At 42.9% G+C, this 23,085-nt stretch overlaps 1 protein-coding gene across 14 annotated transcripts in view; it reads left to right on the top strand.

Annotated features, from left to right (window-relative positions):
* The window catches only part of rapgef2b (Rap guanine nucleotide exchange factor 2b), a 106,640-nt gene that overhangs the window by 79,607 nt on the left and 3,948 nt on the right, over positions 1-23,085 (top strand). For 7 of the 14 annotated variants that reach the window (XM_051420657.1, XM_051420652.1, XM_051420656.1 and 4 more), the window contains 22 exons: positions 3,872-4,049; positions 5,840-5,976; positions 6,884-7,042; positions 7,718-7,870; positions 8,020-8,184; positions 8,411-8,518; positions 8,618-8,821; positions 10,296-10,404; positions 10,896-11,172; positions 12,246-12,403; positions 13,259-13,273; positions 13,773-14,013; positions 14,315-14,698; positions 14,928-15,139; positions 15,716-15,839; positions 16,302-16,325; positions 17,677-17,900; positions 18,458-18,625; positions 19,333-19,482; positions 21,421-21,622; positions 21,718-22,247; positions 22,437-22,858. In XM_051420657.1, the coding sequence (XP_051276617.1) occupies positions 3,872-4,049; positions 5,840-5,976; positions 6,884-7,042; positions 7,718-7,870; positions 8,020-8,184; positions 8,411-8,518; positions 8,618-8,821; positions 10,296-10,404; positions 10,896-11,172; positions 12,246-12,403; positions 13,259-13,273; positions 13,773-14,013; positions 14,315-14,698; positions 14,928-15,139; positions 15,716-15,839; positions 16,302-16,325; positions 17,677-17,900; positions 18,458-18,625; positions 19,333-19,482; positions 21,421-21,622; positions 21,718-22,247; positions 22,437-22,810 (4,296 nt within the window). In that variant the 3' untranslated portion in view covers positions 22,811-22,858. The remainder of the gene's footprint in view (positions 1-3,871; positions 4,050-5,839; positions 5,977-6,883; positions 7,043-7,717; positions 7,871-8,019; positions 8,185-8,410; positions 8,519-8,617; positions 8,822-10,295; positions 10,405-10,895; positions 11,173-12,245; positions 12,404-13,258; positions 13,274-13,772; positions 14,014-14,314; positions 14,699-14,927; positions 15,140-15,715; positions 15,840-16,301; positions 16,326-17,676; positions 17,901-18,457; positions 18,626-19,332; positions 19,483-21,420; positions 21,623-21,717; positions 22,248-22,436; positions 22,859-23,085) is intronic. The other 7 variants (XM_051420654.1, XM_051420649.1, XM_051420660.1 and 4 more) reach the window with 5 other exon arrangements.

The raw sequence follows: 23,085 nt of genomic DNA, 5'->3' as shown, positions 1-23,085 counted from the left end.
AATTACATCAACCCCCCCCTCCAAGAGGTAAATAAAACATGACTCAGCTCAAAAGAACACACACACAATCTCGTGACTGTGGACGTGTCCCAAACCCTGCAACTAATCCTCTTAACACAGAGCACCCACCCTATTGGCTCCTAATACTGTCACCTGCTGTGTGCCTATTTATGTGTGTGTGTGTGTGCACTTGTGACTGTACTCGGGGGCATCAGTCAGAATAATTTTACGTTGTATGGACCTCTCTTCTTGGCTTGTGTTTGTGTGTGATGGAGAATTATATGAAATTGTTTGAATACAGCTCTTTAATTGTGTGTTAGGCCTGTATGAGCGGGTGTGTTTGTGTGTATGTTTGGCCATGCTGTGGCTGGCTGGGGCAGGTTGAACAGGCTCTACTGTCCCCAGTCTGTGATCCTGGTCTTACAGCCATCTGCTAGCAGCTCTGTGTCTGTCTTGATTTCGCTCTCTCTCTCTCTCTCTCTCCCTCTCTCTGTCTGAAATACACTGTCCTGTTTTTTCGTCTTCCTTCAGTCTCTCTGTCCTCCTTTGCTGGATCTCTAACTCTAACAACCTTTAATCTATTTGTAGCAGCAGCTGCTCCATCTCTGAGTGCTATATCTACTCAGTCGCCTTGCCTTAAATTGCTTTGTCTCAATCTCAATGTCACATGTGATCAAACTTGTCTGCTCAGCTCACTGGTGATCTACTTTTATGTGTGCTTGTTGGGACTAGTATGCAAGCTGTATTTTCCGTGCACTTTTCTTCACACTCCCAAGTGTTGCTGTCCAAATTAGAGCTGAAACAATTAGTTGATAGATATAAATAAATAAATAAAATAAATAAATATGTGCTGGTTTGAGGTTCCCAAATTTGAGGATTTGCTGTTGTAAACTGAATATTTGGGCGCATGGACTTGTAGTTGGGTGAAACAAACAATTTGAAAATGTTTGAAGACACTTTTGGCTCTGGGAAATTGTTCTACTAATACTTATACTAATACTAATCATACTAATAATATGCAGGTTAATGGATAATGAAAATAATCCGTGGTTGCAGCCTTGTTTCAATTAAACTACAGTTTACCTGCTCTAACAGCAATGGTTTCCAGTCCCTAATCAATTACAACCACGCATGTAACTGGTTGCATATATATTTCTTTGTATTGTGATACGTTTAAATGAAAAAGTATGTTTTTCTTAGCTTTATTTGACTGTTTGACTTAAGTACAATGATGCTGTAATTCACAGGAATGGGTGAAAAGAAAATAGCATAATTTCATTTTGCTGAAATATTTCTATTTCCCTCTCCTCTTAATCATCTCCTTACTGCTCAGATTTATCTAAAGACTGCTTGGTGTTACTACTGCACCATCCCTGTAATGAGGATTAAGTGGCAGTTGTTAAATGAAGGAGATAAGTTGTCTCACTTTTATATCAGCCAGTCTGCAGGGTTGAACTGCTTCTGATGACAAGCCCTCCTTCCCTAACTTGTAGACCACTCGCACTCAGCACACTAAATTAAAATATGCAAACATTAAAAATGGAGAGAGAGATTCAAATTCATGTCTTACTATCCTAGGGTACCCAGCAGGATTCCCCAAACTGTTTGTTTTATGCAACATTACTTCTTTATTGTTAGCTGAACTCGCACCCTGCAGGTTTCAGAATTAATAATGTGGCATAGAAGCTCAGTAGCGATGTTTGTGGTGTTCACTTCGGGTGTTTTTGAATTAACGGATCAGGGGAGACATGGTTCTTTACACTTGAGACCACAGGAAGTTGATGGTACTAAGAAATATGACGGCGTTACTCTACATTTAGCTTATGCCTTTGTAAAGAGTTGCTGAGCAGATAGGGGTACAGATTTATGATGGAAGGCAGTGAGTAGTTTAACCACCGGTCCGCCCTGCTGCTTTAATCTCTACCGCCTCCTTTGGCCTCTACAATTGAAGCACCCCATGAGTCCCACATCACTCTCACGTCACCGGCAACATGGCGCACTGTTTTGTGTCTGAATAAATCATGAAATTGGTCCTTCGGAAGGACTTTGAAAGCATTGATCCAAGAATAGCCGTGATGAAATATTAACAGTACCTGTCTTGCCCACTGACTCTTAATGCTTACTGCACATTTATGGATTTTTGATGCATAGATGACACGAAAACGAGCGTGTGCAGGAATACAAAGGCATATGGGCAACTTGTATTTAAATACAGCGCGCTGGATCTCCAGTTATAACAAGTTATACTCAATGTGGCATGTTAGGTGTTTTTTGCACCCTGTTAAAAGCAAATGAATTCACTGTGGCATCTGTGAAGGAATAGGCATCCTCACTTCTCTTGCTGATTTATGTTTGTTCCTTAATATATTTACTGCAGATAACAAGTGTGGTGAACCTGTCTTGTGTGTCCTCTGTCCATCTGTAGAAAATGAGCAATGAATATGCAACGGTCAGTGGTTTTAGGACAGAGGGTGCCCAGGGAATGCTATTCAAATTCATGGAGCTGGTCCTTCCGTTTTGATTCTTGATTTCTTTTTGTGCATCTACTCTTGTTATTGATTTATTTTATTTTGAGGCAAGATATTCTACAGTATTGAATCTGTGACTCTCCATTGTCGAAAAGGCCTCACACATACACCCAGATCATCTGCCCCGCCCACCAGGGTGTGTGCACCGGTGACGCCCAAATGGCCTCTCAGACACTGGCCTGAATCATTAATGAGCCTTTTGCACATGGCGTTTGAGGAGAAATGACATAGGGCTTCTGTGAGAGACCGGGCACGGGGACTCTGAGCCTTGAAAAATTAAAAGCAGACTGACAGTCTGGGAGGTGAAGATGCGTCTGGCTCTGGGATTTTGCGGACAGTTTGCAAAGGCAACCTTTTCTTCTCTTTCTACTAAGAAGCTTGAGGTGGGGTACCATATTGAGGTAAGGTTTGTTTTTGTGGCAGTGTAGCAGGGCTGATGCTTTGTAGTCCCTTTTCCCAACTGCTTTGGTTTGTTCAGTGTGAAGGTTTCATGTTGTGCAAGCAGGAACCAGGCAATATGGGCCCCTCTGTCATTTGTAGAAATATTTTCTTTGATGATAGCAGAGGAACTCCATTAATATCACTCCTGCACAAGTAATTGAATTACATTTGCTCTTCAACTCAGTTCATTTTCCCAGCTCCACACATGTTTCGTCTTGTGCTTTCAAAGAACAGGATCTGGCTGTGAGGCGGGGGGGGGAGGAAAGTTGTTAATTAGCTTCTTATTATGCATAGCAGACTGTTTGGTATGCAGTGTTGATGCCTGTCTTTCTCATACTGTACTGTATACCTCTAATCTATTTCCTGAAATGGGTCAAATCTGCACAACAGTTTTAAAGAGGCTGTTTTTTTGCTTGTGGTTGGAAATGCATTGTGTCGCAGCTGATGTTTGTGCTGTAAAATGATTTCAGCAGTGTGTGTGTGTGTGTGTGTGTGTGTGTGTGTGTGTGTGTGTGTGTGTGTGTGTGTGTCTGCAGCCTCCACCTCTGCATCCTTATTATGCAGATTTTTTTTTTACACTGGCTGTTTACAAATGAGTTTAAGTTCACTGAGTTCTGACCGTTGAACATGAGTTTGGTTACTGGCTTAGTAAGCAGGTACCAACATCTGATTCACTTTTCAGGCATGTAGCTGACAGTCTCAAGGATTGTTTGTAATGAGCATGCAGGTAGGTGGTTCGGTGTTTCGCTCAAAGACGTTGCAATAGATGGACATACTGGTCCATCTGAACCTTTACTTTTGGACAGCCAACTGCTGATGTTGGATGGGAACACCAAAATCCCTCATTGTTGCTCTTTAATCGTAGATAACTGAGTCATTTCTCATCTGTTTACTCTTTGTAGGCCACAGAAAACGAACCCGGTGACATGGACCTGAGTGGCTTGCCTGAGACCGCCGTCGACTCGGAGGAGGACGACGATGAGGAGGACATCGAGCGAGCGTCGGACCCCCTCATGAGCCGGGACATTGTGCGGGACTGCTTGGAGAAGGACCCCATGGACAGAACCGACGACGACATAGGTGAGCACCCAGTCAGGGGCTTAATTTTGTGCTGTGAATGTGGAACAGTGTTTGTGTTTCAGTTAGCTCTTGAATAGCACTATTATAAATAAAGATATTTTGCCATGCAGTGTTAACTTTTAAAAATATCCAGTCTATTTATGTGCATGCCTTAGAGTGCTATCTTTGCAAGACTTTAGAGAAGGATGTGTTTCCAAAGATATCTGTGAAAAACAACAAAGTGTTTTCCCCAGCTGAGACCGTACTGTTTGTCCCAATATTAGAATAATTTAGCACTCTACAAAAGCCACACCCTCCTTTCTTTTTTTAATTTACATTTGTTTGAAGCCTTTTTGTTTTGCTTTCCTGCTCTCATTTACAGTGTAGGCTTTCGAGTAATTCTCAAAGCCACATCAGGCTTGCAGTATCATATCCCTTAAAGCTATGACTCGACTCCAATGATAATGATAGGCGTGTTTTCAAAAAAAAAAAAGTACACAGTCTCAGAGCTTAGCTACAGATGTGGACTGGGGGGAGGATAGATGCACTGGATGCAGAGAATGAGTGCCAACCATTCTCCCCCTCCCCCACGGTCTTCGCTGATCCCCCCCGCGGCACACCCCTCCCTCTGCCGCCAGGCTTTTCTAGGTCACTCCGGCACATCCTCTCCTCACCTCTCCCAGCACATTAAACTTTCAGTGCTTCCGCAGCTTCACACACGATGCTGTTGCCATGGCAAGCACAGGTCAGCCAGAACGCCAGACTGCTGCTGGCAAGCCAGGAGGGGAGGGGCTGGTTGGAGAGAGGACCTCAGTGTAGGGTGCTGCAGAAAGTCTTGGGTCTTGGATTATACATAGCATTTCCCTTTATGCCACACCCAGTCAAATCCACCCAATATTAAATCCTTTCACCCAAATAAAACAAAAAAAAAAAACAGCTAGCCTGGCACATACAGTAGTTTTGCTTTGATGTGCCCAGGTTTTAAAATATCCTGCTTGGAAATATCTGTCATCACCCCAAGACAAAAGAGGTGAAAAGAATTTTGTATATGCTGCGGAAAACAATGGAAAATAGCACTTGGACCTCACTGTGACAGTTTTTGCTACAACAACTATCTGTTGAAGAAATTGTCCCTACAAAAACTGATCACAGCGAGGTCTGTGGATTATCCAGAGTAACAGGAAAATTGTTTCTGAAAAGCCAGGTTGCACTTTTCAAATGTCCAAAGTTTTTCAAATGTTTTATTAATTCTGTTAGTCAGCAAGAATGATTGTTCCAGCTTTTCAAATATGAGGATTTCCTGCTTTTTGTTGCTATATATGACAGTAAACTGAATATCTTCGAGTTGTCAATGCTTTTAGCTACACAAATAAAATGCCATGCAACAAAGTCAGAAAATATGTTTTTGGGTCCTCTGTTGAACTGACCCTTTAAACTTGATCATGCTCAACAGAGCACTAAATATGATTTCAGCTTCAATGTCTGCATTGAACTTCTATTACTCACACTGAGGTCATTGAGTGAAGTGTCAGCAATTATTCTTGGCTTGCCTTGAAAGTTTACATCAATGGAATTGATATTTGGCTTTACATTCTCCAGATAATGATTCCTCTGTTGGCTATTCACTGTGGTGATGATCCATTCTGATGCTCAGCCTCCAGCTCGTGTCTTCTTGGCTGGAAGTGAGGGCAATGCAGACTTGCCAAGAGCAGCGCTGCCTGTCCTCTTTGTCTCCTCTGTGTGTCACTCTGTTTGCTCTTTTTCTCAACCTCCTCTACTTCCTCCGCTGTCTCTCCTTGTCCCTCTCACAGAGCAATTACTGGAGTTCATGCATCAGCTGCCAGCATTTGCCAACATGACCATGTCAGTGAGGAGGGAACTCTGCGCCGTCATGGTTTTCGCTGTGGTCGAACGTGCCGGCACCATCGTTCTCAATGATGGAGAGGAGGTGCGTGTTAGTGTATTGTCTCGTGACTTTGTCTTGCTCTGTGTGTGTGTGTGTGTGTGTGTGTGTGTGTGTGTGTGTGTGTGTGTCTGTGTCTGTGTCTGTGTCTGTGTCTGTGTGTGTGTGTGTGAGCCAAATCTAAGCTTCACCTCTTCACACCAGTGAATCTTTCTCCTTCCATTTGATGTGTTTTTCTGCTCTATTAAGTCGGAATGGTGGACAACCCTTATCACCGGGCCTTACTAAGATCCCTTAGGCAACTAAAGCAGGCATCACTTATTCTCTCTCTCTCTCTGGTAAAGACGCAACATGAGTTTCAATGAAGGCAATTTGCTTGGTTTTTGCTATGATGCACCCAGACAATAAAGAGCAGAGCTTGCCTTGAAGGCCAGATCACTTTAGTAAATGTCCGGTCATAGAGAATTCAGGGTTCATTGAACCTATTGTTGCTGTCAGGGGGAAAATCTGTGAATCTCAAAAATTCTCCTGAAAGCTTCTCAGGAATTCTTGAAAATGTCCCTATTTTTTTACCCCTTCAAGGATAAAATATGATATTTCCTTATTTCAGATCAAGCGCGCATTACTTGTAACAATACTTTGAGTTTATTGCAACTCCCTATCCTAGTTAGGTCCTGTGCTATTGCTGTATCCCTCTGAGGAAAATAAAAACCCATCTGTTAGTGCAGCAGTCCCCTTGTAGTTTCTGCATATGGTTGTTCTTGATAAATATCTTTGACTCATTAAGGGACACCAGCTGCTGGAATATTACTTGACTGAAGTTAATGTGATCTACAAACTCATTATTGTTAGTCTATTTTCTTTCTCTTTTTCCAATGTTTTGTTTGTTTTTTGTTTGTTCCACTTTCTCCTTCCAATATCTAACTACTACAATCATGTGCTTCGGCTCCAGCTGGACTCGTGGTCGGTGATCCTGAACGGTTCAGTGGAGGTGACGTACCCCGAAAGCCGGACAGAGATCCTGTGCATGGGGAACAGTTTTGGGGTGTCACCAACCATGGAGAAGGAATACATGAAGGGCGTCATGAAGACCAAGGTGGACGACTGCCAGGTAGGTTCTTTGTTGGAAATGTTCCTGCGTAGTGACAGTGGGTTACGGTTTATCGCTCCATTTCATCCACATCCCAGTTTGAAAAGCAAAGCAGGAACCCTGACGTCTCATGATATTAAACTCATTCCTGCAGACAAGTTTTGCACTCGTGACAATGAAAGTAGCTTTGGGCAATAGCATCCAATAGCATCCACAACCATTTTGAAAGAGAATAGGCCAGCTCATGTGTTTAACAGGAATAGACCATTATTTTATACGGTCGAGACCTACTCTATTTTAAAAGTGTCCTGAGATAACTTTATTTATTAATTGGCTCTATACAAATAAATAAATTTGAATGGAAAAAAAAGTAAAGACATGTCTTTTTAATTTTCAGCAGCTGAACTCATCAGGCTTAGTTGCTGAAATGCTTTTAATTAATGAAATCCCTTTCTTCATAATTTATCAGTGGGGATAGTAGCTTAGTTGCTATGCAGAATTTCTTTCTAGTCGTATTAATTTAACTTTTAATCTGGTGTGAAGGCACTAACAGATCAAGTATTTAGGGGGATCCAATCCAATAACTTATGTATACGTACTGTAACTACAATACTGTTCAGCATGTATGATGAATACTTTTTGTGTCAAAATGTATCAAATCTGTCTCTAACTCTTGTTTTACCCTGCCCTGTCCAGTTTGTGTGTATAGCTCAGCAGGACTACTGCTGCATCCTCAACCAAGTAGAAAAGAACATGCAGAAGGTGGAGGAGGAAGGGGAGATTGTTATGGTGAAGGAACACCGCGAACTGGACCGCACTGGCACCAGGAAAGGACACATCGTCATCAAGGTGACCAATCAGCTTTACTTTGATTTATGTTTTCCTTAAACCTGAAAACAAATAAGGACAGCTCAGAAGAGACTAGAGTCCCTGAACAGCCAACCAAAATATTAACTGCTGCAGCAATAACGCAATAATGCCATCATTTTAAACCTCAGGGCACACCGGAGCGTCTCACCATGCACCTGGTGGAGGAACACTCAGTGGTGGACCCCACCTACATCGAGGACTTCCTGTTGACCTACAGGACCTTCCTCTCCAGCCCCATGGTCGTGGGCAAGAAGCTCCTGGAGTGGTTCCACGACCCCAGTCTCAGGGACAAGGTACGGGAGCAGGACCACCGTATACCTGCATGAACTAATGAAATAACTTTGATCATGGACAGAATGATGACACACTTAGTGAAGTGAAGGCATGATGACACATTTAAGTGGAGGTTTTCCATGAACCCACAGACACTGTTAGAACAGGATGTAAGCTACATGACGCACACTTTTAGTCAACCGGTAAACTGTCTATTGACCTGTGTTGATCATGTGATTCCTCCAGGTTACACGGGTAGTCTTGCTGTGGGTAAACAATCACTTCAATGACTTTGAGGGTGACCCTGCCATGACTCACTTTCTGGAAGAGTTTGAAAACAATCTGGAGAAAGAAGTAAGTATAGTAACTATGCAGGGATTAACCACATGCAAACATGTGTTTTGTGCATCAATTTATTGCACTTTTCTCACATCTGTTGTATTTTTTTTCCAGAAAATGTGTGGGCACCTAAGACTGTTAAATATAGCGTGCGCTGCTAAAGCCAAGCCGCGGCTGGTGACACTAACCAAGCCGTCCAGGGACTCTCCTCTGGCCTTCAGCCTACTCGGAGGACAGGAAAAAGGGTTCCGCATCTTCATTGATGCTGTGGAGCCTGGCAGCAAGGCAGCAGAAGTTGGCCTTAAGCGTGGAGATCAGGTACGATATCTTCATTTTTACCACTTTCACCGTCATTGCAGAATATGTTTCCTCTCACTCAAAGACACTTCCACCAGTTTCCATAACATTATCTTTGTTGCCATCTAATTGACTAATAAAATCTGGCTCTTCATGTGCAAGACAGCATACATTGCTTCTGCTATAAGAAAGTGTCTGCAGTCTTGGGATTTCCTCTTAAACTGTAGGGATGAAAACTATAAATGCAGCTGCCACAGTCTTGTCTGTAGGCTACAATTGTGAGGAGAAATCACTCCTGTCACACGGACCAGCACACAAGTTCATTTTTTGTTATGAAATTGGTTTTACATTTTGCTCTAACTATCATTAAAGGTTTTTTTTTTTTTTTAAGTCTTAAATTGAACTTGCCAGTAGCTGCGTTACACCCTGTGTTGGCTTTCTCCCCGCATCTTGACTTCTCAACCATTTTCACACTCGGCAGTCCTCTGGGCTTTAAGCAAAGTCCCTTAATCCTTGAAACCATCTTGAGAGTGTCTGGATGCGAGTTAAGCCCTCTTGACTCCAAACATCCCCTGCAGCTGTTTCCCCAAAAGGAAGCGGAGAAGCTGACATCCTTGGAAGCATTCACTCTCTCATACCCGCGCACACCTTCCATTTTATAATAGCTTCAGTTACTATCATAGTTCACCCAGGACTTATCATTTCAGAGCTTTAGTATTAGTGCCATTTGTTCAGTCATCTATTAGCAGTAGTCCCTGTAGTAGTTAACTCCAAGCAACGTCTCACTAATCGCTGCTGATCCCAACACATTTGGTCTTGTAAGTCAGCAGAGGATGACCTGTACTTATGTTGCAGTCAGAGGTGACTTCCTCTTCCACTGAGGAGGAAGTGGCAAAGACTGGTTAGTAGATTGTGTTAAATGCAAATATCCGGCCCATATAGAGAGGTCAAGCTGTTGAAACAAAAACAACTAAAAGGGGACCTGTTAATGTCAAAACCATGTGTTGGACTAAAGGCCTTGGTATAACATGCCAGAGGATTGGAGTTTATTGCCTTTTTCCCCAGATACAAATATGTTGTTTGTTCAAGGTTCATCACTTTACTGCACATATCCAATATGGCATTCGGTTTGACATGGCGATGTGACACCTGAGGCAGAAAACACACTCACTGGCAGGTTTTTCTTGTCCCCCAGTGCAGCAGTTTGACTCTTAATCCACATACGTAACTTTGGATCAAGTAGCTGTAGCTTTAGATCTGGTTCATTTTTATTAGAGAGTACCCACTCACCTTAGTATTTATTTAACTCTACTGAGATAAAGAGAAACAAAAGCTGAGTATCACATTCTTGAGAAGGACACAGAAGGCAAAGTCCTGCTGAGATTCACCCACTTAACCACTCAAACACATTGTTTAACTCTATTGTTGGTAACAAATGAGGTGTACAGTTTGGTAAAAATGTGCCTGATATATTTCTCCCTTCTTCTTTCTGCAGATCTTGGAGGTCAATGGGCAGAACTTTGAGAATGTCCAGCTCAGCAAAGCCAATGAGATTCTGAAGAACAACACCCACTTGTCCATAACTGTGAAAACAAACCTTTTAGGTAAAGTTTTTTGGAGATATGGTTTTTCATGTGTTGCTGTAATGTGAGGGTTTAGCCAATAAGGCTTCCAAACCTGGGGGTGGAGAGGGGCTGTGAGATAATTAACAGGAGAGAAAAGCTAGGAAAAGTATTTACTTTCCTTTCTTGAACCTTTTCTCCTTTCCTGTGAATTCATGAAATGATTTAAGATTCTCAAAAACTTCAAATACAGCAAGTCGCAAGTAGACATTGTTTGGTTTAAGAGGTCACAAACCAAAAGGGTTGGGAACTAGTGTCTTAAATCAAGTATAGCCAAACTCAATCATTCAAACCAAGAGAGGCTTAGGGGATTATTATCTAATAAAAGAGACAGAAGTACTTCAACACTTTACAAAAGAAAAGAGAGAGTTGGTAGCAATCATTTTGAATTATGTTTATAGTGTTTTCATTAGTAGTAGTATATTGCTCTCCTTCCTTTACCAATCTTTTGTCTCCTCCCTCTTTTTGTCTAGTGTTTAAAGAGTTGCTAACCAGGCCAGAACACGACCACGATCTGGATGGTGAGGAGGAACATGACAGAAAGAACGGTGCACCCCACCTTCCAAAGATCGGGGACATCAAGAAGGCCAGCCGCTATTCCATTCCTGACCTGGCAGTGGACGTGGAGCAGGTGATGGGCCTGGAGAAGGTCAGCAAGAAAGCAAAGACCAACACGGTGGGAGGACGCAACAAGCTGAAGAAGATCTTCGACAAGACACTCACCAGCATCTTGCCTCCTAAACCATACAAGTAATAAGACCTAAATAGCATAGCAACCTTTATTATCAGGAACATTATTGTATGTGATTGTAAAAGCTGCACAAGAAAGCTTTCCATGTTCACAATTCTAGATGGCATATAGAGGCAAATGTTTGAGATTTAAATTTGAATACCATATAATCATGTTAGATGGTGTCCGTAAACTGTAGACAGAATGCTTATTCACCAAACTAGCAGGACTGGGATAGTTGTATCTCCAAAATATACTAAAGGCTTGGGAGAGAGAAAGTCTTGGGAGTGATGTTGGAGAGTCAGTTTGTACTTTCCTTTCAAGTTTTGGTTAATCCTGTGCTGTGTGCAGAGAGGAAGCACTGATTTCCTTCTTTCATCTGATTGCGACTGATTGGGCTGTTTGTTTCTACTTTTCCAAAATTGTGAAAACTCACAAGGTTTTCCTTTTTTCCTCACATTGCGACATGCTGCTCTGATTGATGCAAAGCGAACACACCATGTGATTGATCAATCAATGACTTGCTGAGCTGAATCCAACTTATCTGGATGCACCTCATCTCGTTATCACTGTAGTTGCTAGATGAAGGTTTAAACAATCACCTGGCTGATAAAATACGTGGGCTTTGCTGTGCGTGGTAGTGCCACTGCTCGTTTTCCCTGAAGATTTATAAGCCTAGTATTAACATTTTACAAAAAATGTTTGACATTAGTGGAAGTGCTCTTTATTTCTAGCAATTAACTGGAGGTACTGATGCCCCAGCAGCCTGCAGCTGATGACAGTGAGTTTTTGAAACTAGTTCCTGATGACAGTGGGATTCTCATTCAGTTTGTTATTCTAATGATCTAGCACCAGGTGCAGATCTCAAATTGATATCTCTGCTCACTGACCCAAATGTGAACCTGTGAGAGCACCAATCACCCAGTATCAGGTGAAAAACTTTGGTATATTTCTTGGCAGAATGTAGTTGATGGATTGCACAGTCAGAGGCGTCCACAGCTTCCAGCTCCTGCCAACACTAACATCGCCCCCTGCCTTTTGTTGATAGAACTGCTCTCTCACCCCTCCCATACCTTCCCTCTTGTTTCCATAGTGACGTTTGCGTGGGCCAATCGCAGGACGACAGCATTGTGGGGATGAAGCAGTCCAAACAGATCCCACCACCTCTGCCCGTTAGTGGAAACCTGTCGTCCTCAAACCCAGACCTTCTGCAGTCCCACCATCGCATCCTCGACTTCAACAACCAGCCTGGTGTGTATTGAACAGTTTCTTTAAGCATCTGACATCACAGTTGGCTAATAAGATCTAAAACATAACATTATGTCTTTTATTAAAACGTTTTTTTATGACCAATTTCCATTAGTGGCAGCTAAAACCTTCTCATGCCCTTAATAGGCTTTTCACTTGTTTCTAGAAATGTTTTATTTTAATATAGAGAAACCCCCAAAAGTAGGTCTTTTTGAGCACAGACACTAAATTTTGACGGAATACTATTACCTTTAGGAAGTAATATGGATCTTAAGTCACAGCATATTCAATGTTATATCATGACACTGGTATAGATGTGATGTGCTACAATTTTTTGGATATTCAATTAGAAACCAGTTGAAAAACAAACTTACCTTCAGTTCTGTTTAGAACCTGTTCTAGTAGCCTTCCATCATTTCACATGAACTTTTACATGAACTACGCAGTAGCTGTTAACATTTTTTAAAAAAAATGAGCACTACACAGACCTTGAATTTCTTTACAAGGTCAAAAATGAACTTGATTGAGACTCCAGTGGAAGATAGAATAAGCCCTTTTTTGGAGAGCGGTAAATAAAAACCTCACACATGAAGGTACCTCATCACATTGATGCAGCAATTCTGTAAATCCTTGTTGCTATAGGGAAGTCCTGCTCATTGACAGGCTTGTAACCAGAAATGTTACAGTATGAACCATTTCTCCCATCCTACAGTACACATATAAAACATGTATCATCATCATCCAGCCCTACTTTGATTTTTGTTACTCTGACTATATAGAGCCAACGATAGGAATATAAAATCAGTATTTCTGTCTTCATTAACTCCTGTCCATCACATGTTGTTTGTGCTCGTCCAGCCCCAGTCATACTGAGTGAGTACCTTCTCTCCCATGATCCTGCTTCTCCTAGCACAGTCACGTCTTTGTCAATGCTGTCAGCCTCTATGTCAGACTTACAGACATTAATCAGCTGCTGTACTGAAGTCTGTACACGTAACATAAACTCAATTAATCTGCATTCATGCTTGTGAGCGCTGAGTAAAGCTAACAGCATTGCACTGACTGCTGATGTTTTTTTCTGTGGGCACATGGGTGTTGATTTAGTAATTTGAGATTTTGAATCATGTGATCTGTTGGAGTTGTGTCTTTGATCAAACTAATGAATGATCCATCACATCCCAAATATGTCGGTGTCTATTTGCTCCAAGGGAATGCTGGGAAGATGTACTGGCTCTTGATAAATCTTGGGGGAGGAAACAGCAGAAAATCCTTGGTGTTACTTGCATAATGAGATTCAAACAGCTCATTGCTCACATTAAAAACAATGCTGACAATTAAACATTTATCCTCATGATTTGTTTTGCATCCCCAGATATGTCGGACCAGGTATTACGAGTCTTCAAGGCAGACCAGCAGTCTCGATACATCATGATCGGGAAGGACACAACGGCTAAGGAGGTGGTGGCCCAGGCTATCAGGGAGTTTGCCCTGACTGCAGCAGCAGACGCTTATTCACTGTGTGAAGTATCCGTCACACCAGAGGGCGTCATTAAACAGAGGCGGCTACCAGACCAGCTGTCTAAACTAGCCGACAGGATTCAACTGAGTGGCAGGTAATGACATCTTCATCTGAATGTGCTAAGTGCCACCTTTATTTATTAGTGTTATTGTTTTCCCTTCTTGGCTTAAAATTGCTTGTTTTGTCCAGCAAACACTCAAAAAGTAAAATGTGTTCTGTTTAGAATGTAATCAGATAGAGAAAATAAGTAAATCCTCACACTGGAAAAAAGCTAAGCTTAATCCATCCATCAAAATAGTTAATTTTCAGTTGATTTACTTGACTACTCATTGAATCAACTGTCAACACTAGAAAAAAAGTAAAACAAACCACACATTATCCTTCTCCATCATCAGATACTACCTAAAGAGCAACATGGAGACGGAGACGTTATGTTCCGACGAGGACGCTCAGGACCTCCTGCGAGAAGGCCAGATCTCTTTGTTACAGCTCAGCACAGTGGAGGTTGCCACTCAGCTCTCCATGCGGGCCTTTGAACTGTTCTGTGCCATCGAGCCCACTGAATACATCGATGACCTGTACAAGCTGCGCTCCAAGACGGGCTCGGCCAGCCTGAAACGCTTTGAGGAGGCCATCAACCACGAGACCTTCTGGGTGGCCACAGAGGTGACCCGGGAGCCAAACCAGCTGAAGCGCATGAAGACCATCAAGCACTTCATCAAGATTGCCCTGCACTGCCGCGAGTGCAAGAACTTCAACTCCATGTTCGCCATCATCAGGTGAGTTGGGGAATAATGAATGTGTAGTTAATTGTGCCATGGTCTTACATTTTGAATTATGAGTGGATGTCTTGATTCATTCACAAATTCAGTTGTGTTTTTTTCTTTTCATTGATTGATTTGATGATTTTTAGCTGTAATATAAGTAAACTAATAAGAGGACCTAATAAACTAAGCCAGATTAAGCATGAATTTCCCATACTCATGCTTAATATGTTCCCACCCACAGTGGTCTGAACCTGGCTCCAGTCTCCAGGCTGAGGGGAACATGGGAGAAGCTACCTAGCAAGTACGAGAAGCTGTTCGGGGACCTGCAGGACCTCTTTGACCCATCAAGAAATATGGCCAAGTACAGGAATGTCCTCAACAATCAGAACCTCCAGCCACCGATCATTCCCCTGTTCCCTGTCATCAAGAAGGACCTCACCTTCCTACATGAAGGTATAATTCATGCATTCAATTAAAAACACGTACAGCTAATCCCGCCTCTAATATGGAAGCATTCTACAAAGCTTGTGACTGAAAATTTGTTTGATATGGCAGTTAAGTTATAATAATGTCGATTTTGTGCCCCTTTATGTCACAGACATGCATAATGCCTAAAAGATGCAACGTACTCTTTTACTTTTAGACTGTCTTAAATGAATAAGCTATGAAAAAGTTTCCCACAACATTTTGTGAATTCCACTATGTAGAGGCTGTGATGGCCAGAATAAATACACTACAATAGATTAGATGGATACAAAACAGATTTTACAATTACAGGAAATGGAAAGAGAAAAGTAGGTAGATGTAACTTTAGCTAATGCTAGCTGTGGCTATCTCAAAGGTATACTTTAGCATTAACATAGCTTTCTTGTGTTGATATCAGCTGTCTAGTTAAGTTGTAAGTCTACTTGTGGCTTTATAGGGCCCTGTTAGGTGTTTTTTGCTGCAGTCCTATTGATCTGTTTGTTTTGTGAGCCATGTAATGTGTGCGTAACTGGCGTTCACATTATTTTGTCCCCTATTTCTCAGGCAATGACTCTAAAGTGGATGGCCTGGTGAACTTTGAGAAACTGAGGATGATTGCCAAAGAAATTCGCCATGTTGGTCGCATGGCCTCCGTCAACATGGACCCAGCTCTCATGTTCCGGACCAGGTAAGACTCCTTTAAAAAAAAAAAAGACAGATTTTTAGATTAATAATGATCCTTCACCCTCTCTGTAGGCCCAGTCAGCACTCTCACTGACTAACCAAGCTCTGAGGGGTTAGCGGGTTCACATACTGTAGATCCAGTAAAGATTTCTGCATCACGCTTTTCTGTCAAGCAGCTGTTCCCTCTGGCAACTGTTTCCTCTGGCAACTGTTTCCCTATACACATTGTTGGCATAGGATGTGCACAGTGCTCCTGTGAAAGTGTGTCTTTGTCTAATGATGTCACTTCCCAGTGGTGTTACCATTTGATTTCCTCCTCTGACTTTCACGTGGGTCTTTGGTGAAATTGCTTCTCTTTGGTGATCTTGGTGGTCTTTCCTGTCCTAAGCTTTGTCTCCTTCTCTCTTTCTCTACTCGTCCACCCTTTGCCCTCCATGCTTCTCTGTTCATGGCACCCACCCTCTAGGAAGAAGAAATGGAGAAGTTTAGGGTAAGTTCGGTGACCCTACAACCTTTTGCCCTCCCCGCACCACGGCAATTTGTGTGCTTCTTTTCTTCTTTTCTGAAAGCTTGTTTCCATTAACCAGTTTGAGTTGAATCCACTAACACTGCCTGATCCTAACCAAAGGGCAACCAGTTGAAACAAAGGTCACTTATGCTAGCATTAGCTTACACTGGACTATGTTACATTCTGTAAACTGAACATAGATGTTGTGCTTACAATAAGAATAAAACACAGATAATTGGAAAAAAAAAAAAAACTAATACATATACTGTAAAGATACAACAAATGAATATTGTTAATGTTGGATTCCAGCATTACATGAGCAAATGTGACCTTTATTGACATGCTGCTTTACTTAATGTGCATGCAGCTTCACATACTGAATTTGACCTGTCTTTGAGGTTTTATCTGTACATCAAACAGCCAGATATAGTTTTTTTTTTTATCATGCTTTACATTCCTGTGGTCAAATAGGACATTATTGTGCTTACAGCATTTACTGGGAAATTTAATGGGAAACACATGGAAGCACATTGCATTCACTAAAGGGGAAAAAAAGGGAACGTTTTCTGCTAATTATGACTTCTCTATCTCGTAATTATGACTTAACATCTTGTAATTATGAGAAAACCATATTGGAACTACGAGATCTGTATCTCAGAACCGTTAAGAGTTTTCTTGTAATTATGAGATCTTAATCTGGGAAATATGAGGTGCTAAGTTATAATTACTAGATACGGACGTAGTAATTATGAGAAAAAGATCCTTTGAATGAAATGGGAATCCATATGCACATAGCAGATTTTTTTGATTTTGATAGTCAGAAGCAAAACAGTCCATTTCAGAAACACGATAAAGAAATGATAGGAACAAACGTGACTCTCATTGAGTAACACTATTATTTGACTGAGCTCGTGTGCAAATAAAGCTTTTACTACTACCAGCTCTGACTCAAGCCACAGAAATGTAAACTATGACCATGCTACACTAGTTGAATTCCCCCTTTCTACTCCCCTGTTGTTTGACAACAGCCATCATCCCTCACCCCCCTCTGCTGCCTGGAATGTCTGGAATGTTTTGGAGTTAAGAAAAAGGCCCAAACCTGCTCTCTGCATGTCCAAGTTTACATATCATACTCCCTATGCAGCCCAGTAGTATTACCTGTACAATAAAATAAATGTAGCCTCATTTACACACTAAAGCAATATGTTAATAAGCCTTTTTCTCTTCTTTCTATTTGCTTTTGTGCGTCTTTGTCTGGGTTCGTGCCTGCAAATCCCGTTCCATTCTGTGTTGACGTCCATGTTTCTGCGTGGGTGCCTATGTGTGCTATCAGGTCCTTAAGCCAGGGTAGCGCCAATGCGGCAGTGCTCGACGTCACCCAGACAGGGGGGCACAAGAAGCGGGTGCGACGCAGCTCCTTCCTGAACGCCAAGAAGCTTTACGAAGATGCCCAGATGGCCAGGAAGGTCAAACAGTACCTGTCCAACCTCAGCCTGGAAACCAACGAGGAGAGCCTGCAGACGCTCTCGCTGCAGTGTGAACCCTCCATCAGTACATGTGAGTTTGTGACACTCACAACAACACAGGATATAGGCATTATTTCTATTATAGACATATAATAGAAAACATGAATATAGTCTATGAGATAAACTCTGTCTTATCCCTCCCCAAAGCAATCTTTTCAAGAATATATTTAGAATTAAACGTTGAGTGCATATTTATCTTGAATACACACATGTTCCCAAGATTTATAGCAGAGACAAACAGGGTGGGACCACTGGAGTAACAAGACACTCAGTCTTGCTTAAGGACTCTTTGGCAGGGAATAAAAATGACTGAACCACTAGGTCAGTTTTCCATTGTTAATGCCAACACCACTTGCTGCTAATTCACTGACAGACAGAAGGAAGGATACAAGTGGTCAAAGAGACTCTCTCAGGCCAGCAAACATACAGTTTAGATCCCTGTAACTACTGACTGTCCATTACTAGTCTTTTTTCTTAAACTAGACAGCAAATTACTGCCTTCTCATGAGTCATTTTACATACACATACATCTCAGTTTAAAGTCGAAAATCTGTATCTAACTTTGCTCACTTTCTCACGCTACTGCAGTGCCCAAGAATGCTAGTGGAAAACGACCAGACACCTCCCCAGTTGTGTCCAGAGCTGCCAGCCAACAGAGGGGCCAGTTGGCCAAAGGAAACCAGGCCCTCCAGGTCCCCGCTGTGGCCCTTTACCCATCCCGAAAGAAAGTGCCAGTCAAGGATCTGCCGCCTTTTGGTAAGATAAAGATGAAGCTTTATGAATAATGAGATTTGTAAGTCTGAACATACACCTCCAACCACTAGTATTAGTAGTCCTAATATAATATCAGTTTTATTTGTATTTAAAAGTTATATTTCAGCAGGAGAGCTAGAGGTATTTGTATTTATATATATTGTATATTTGTATAAATCTATTTTGTGAAGTGCAATTGATCTGGAAATGCTGTGTATAGAGTCTTATTTGAAGTAGTAGACTTAAATTGATTGTAATGTCGGTTCTTGTAGTGGAAAATATCCAACAATCCTTACCAGTAACTGAACTGTACAGTCCACTAGAGTTACTGCTCTGCTTAAATTTTCTTGTGGGGACATGTTATGTCATATTTAAGCTAAATCCTCTGTCCCAAAAAGAAGATATGCATGTTATTCTTCTGTTGATAATATTGTAACAGTGTTGTTATGGATTGAGTGGATTCTGTTCACTCTGTTTCTACATGCCACCATTGCCTTGTTCGCTCTTCCTCATCCAGTTATTTTCAGACAATAGCAGAGCCAGCATTTCCCTGCTTCTTTATGACAGTGCTGCCACCTAGGGGCTGTCTGACAAGAATAAAAAAAAACAAAAAGAAAATCCCAGACAATGCAGTTTAGCATCCCAGCAGCCTTGGGGAATGGCAGTGTTCCTCATGCTAATTCTGCTCATCTTCTCGCAAATGTCCACAGGCACCAGTTCCCCTCAGTCTCTGAAGAAGATCCTGTCTCTGTCAGAGGAGGGGAACGAAAGGCACCGGAGGCAGCCAGAGGACACTGTGTCCAACGCCTCCTCCCAGCTCTCCTCCCCTCCCACCTCCCCCCAGAGCTCACCCAAGAAGGGTAAGCCAATAATCCTCCCTCCCTCTCACACCATTTTCCATGCTCCTTCTCTGTGTCATGGTGTCACAAATGCCACCTGGTGGCTGCCAGTGTGCACTGCACTGTGTTTCAGATTTGTTGTTGGGTACCAGTATTTTTCCTCCATAATAAGACCCATCTTATTTCAAACCTAGATTCTTCAGTGCCAGTTTTGTTTCTTTGAAAACTCTTGCAGATTGAGAAATGAGAGATTATGTAATGTGTTGCAGGGGAAAGACAGCAGGATATTATTTTTACCTTGGAAAGGACAACACGCACTAATAACAAATATCAAATTCCTGTCCTCTGATCCTTGCCACAGAAAAGACATTATTTAACTAGAACTTGGAGCCACACCAAGGCCACCAAATTCCCACCCAGCTTCAGCCTATAAAGCGTCGTTGTTGACATATTGGCCTTGATCACAGAAATATGGGTCCCCCTTTTAAGCCACTGTATCCACAGGTAAACTGGTACTGGTCTGGTGGTGAGCAGAATTGTGTAGACCTGAGAACCGTGGCACTAACTAGTCTGGAGTCCAATGCCTTTTAAATGTAGTTTAACACACATTCTCAGCCTTTTAAATTGTAATCCTAATAGTTCTTGGATTTGGGATTTTGACAACATCTGTAATGCTTTTACCCTGCATTTCCCAGAAACCACTGGTGTTTTCATATATTTTTCATAGAATGCTTTTGTTCCTTCCAGCGTTTCTTCTTTGTTCAGCCACAGTGGCTGTCAGTGGTTTTACTAAAACAGCTCTTCCACATGTTGCAACTGCTAGAAACAGCTGTAGAAAATGTTTACTTAGAATTAGAATTAACGTTACCATTTTCAACAAATGTTGCTAGAAGCTTGTCTTTATGAACTCATGGTACACGACTGACAGGGCAACATCAAACACAGCATACCAACAATAAAACCATCATATAAATGAGAAGTACCATAAATATACAAGCTAAAAACAACATACTTTAAAGACCTGCAGTTCATAAGTCAAACAACCTAAAAATATGCAAAATACCATAAATAATTACAGTCCATTGTTCTCTGCTACAGATAAAACGCCATCATTTAGTCCAAAGAGCATCAGTTGTTTACAGGACAGGACTTTGTTGTCTTTACAGTTCTAGAGCTGCTGCTTATATTCATTAAATTAACCTCAAGGGTCTTATGAGTCCGTGTGTCCCCTTCAGCCTGAGCTGAATTGATATCATCTAGCAGGGGCTAAACATCCTCTGACTCATGTTTGCGCCACATCTTTATAGTTACAGCTTCCTAATCCATTTTCATTTAAACATTCCCTCCTTTCTTCAGACTCAAAAGCGTATGCCGGGATGGAAGCGGTTACTGAGCTGACTAATGCTGATAGTGGCTGAGAAATAAGACTGTCAAGCTATTCGACTCTATAGCTGAGCTACAGCAAATGCTACAATGACAGCATAACTAGAAAATATGTACTTACATGTGTCAGCAGTCAGCACCAGTGATTTCTATGTACTTCCCCAGACTTTGTTGTGCAATTCTCAGTCCCTCAACACTTATTATCTAAACTTTTCCACACTCTTCAGCGCTGTGTTGAAACCCTGACTCTCGTAGTAAACTGCTGCTTCAGTAAGAATCTAAGTCACTCGTCCCTAAAGAGTTGGTTGGCTGACTTGGAAATGGCACTCTGCAATTATCCCTGCAGTCCGTGTGTGATGCCTCGTTTAAAAACACTGACTGAGATAAGATATGTGAATTAGAGATTTATGATCAGAGTTAAAAAGAAACTGACCCACCATAAGTTAGGCAGAGACCCACACGCATGAAGGGGGTCATGTTAGGAAGAGGCTTTTATGGAGCACTGTCAGGACTTGCAGGATTTGAGTCTTCTTTGTTGAAGTTGAACATCTTTTACAACTTCTTCCTCTCCTCCAGGTTACAACCGGACGGGAGACGCCTACTCAGACTCCGGTCACAGTGAGATCTCCTCTCGCTCCAGCCTCGTCAGTAACTCCTCTTTCGACATGGCCCAGGAGGAGAGGAGACTCCGTCACTCTGGAGGAGTTGGGGAATCGCACATTGGGGGGCCGCGGCTGGAACGAAGAGCCACCACTGACCCCGACCAGTACAGCCTCGGGTAGGAACGCTTTTTTTGTTGGTTGCTTTCTGATCACTTTTATCCCTCTGACCTTCAAACCGGAGTAATGTTTCTTTGTTTTTCTCAAATGGTAGTTCATATTCATCGATGCAGGACTGTCGGGGCATTTACACCGGCTGCCCTACAGTGCTCTCCTCCCCCAGTTCAGAGGAGCTGACTCAGGATCAGGGCGACCGCGTTTCCCTCGACGCCGCAGACAGCGGCCGCGGCTCCTGGACTTCCTGCTCCTCTGGTTCCCACGACAACATCCAGACCATGCAGCAGGGGCGTAGCTGGGAGACTCTGGCCTTTGGTGCAGGTGGACTTGGAGGTGGCATTGGAGGACTCCCTCCCGGTGGACCCGAGGCCTTATTAGGGGGGCCTGCCGCACTGTGGGCAGCCCAGGCCAGGGGGAGCTGGGCATCCGCCAGCTCTTCCTCATCCTCAGCTGCTTACTGGGGAGAGGACTCTGAGGGAGATACTGGCACCATTAAGAGGAGAGGGGGGAAGGACGTCAATGCCGACCCAGAAACAAGTAGCATCACATCCACCGGGTCAGAGGAGGCCAAGCAGCTGAGCCGGCCCTCCCCGTCACCCATCACCGCTGGGGGTAAAGGCCTCATTAGTGAGTGACTGAACTTCACAGTCCTGTTGCTTGAATTTCTTTGTACCTTGTAATCAGTGACCTTTGTTCTCTCTCTTCCTTCATTTCCTTTCATTTCTCTACAATCAACATCAAATAAAAACCAGCAAGCATTGGTATTTTAAAAGTGCCGTCATCATCTGCATCTTCATTTCTTTTGTGTCCCTTCAGCGCGGAAAGAGAGCCGTTACCGTGAGCCTCCCCCGACTCCCCCCGGCTACACTGCCCTGACCATCTCCGACCTCGCCGAAGGGCAGCACCCGGCCCCGTCTGTCCCCACGTCCACAGCTACCCACACAGGCCGCCGGCCACCAGACTACACCACGGCCCTGCAGCGCTCACGCATGGTCACCCAGTCGCCCGACTCCCACCAGGCCCACCAGGGGGCCAAACAGCGGGCGGGCGGCCTCCACCGCACACGCTCACCGGCCGAGGAGCAAGAGGCTGAGGAGGAAGAGGAGGGTGAGTCCTTGTCTTCCAAACTAATCGCTCTGAGGAAGCCAAAGCCAGTGGCACAGCATACACCTGAGACTCCCAGACCATGAGAGTGAGTGTACGGGGGTTAACAGGCAGGGCCCCTCTTCCCAAGGCAGGTAAAAACTGATTTATCAGGTTGCCCCCCCCTCCACTCCAATGAAACCTGCATGTGAACAGGAATACACACTTGGACTGAGACCATTCCTTTCCCACAGCACCAGCAGGATCGGTCCCACTCCAAATTCCAATTCTCTATCAGTGTTCGTAATCAGGAAGTGAAATTCAGACATTAAGTATTTATGATCTGGGAATTGTTCATTTGGAGCGGGACCCTCACCTTTAA

Source organism: Dicentrarchus labrax, unplaced genomic scaffold (genome assembly GCF_905237075.1).
Source record: "Dicentrarchus labrax unplaced genomic scaffold, dlabrax2021, whole genome shotgun sequence".
NCBI lineage: Eukaryota > Metazoa > Chordata > Actinopteri > Moronidae > Dicentrarchus > Dicentrarchus labrax.
Note: the sequence above shows the minus strand (reverse complement) of the source record. Positions and strands in the feature narration are given on the sequence as shown.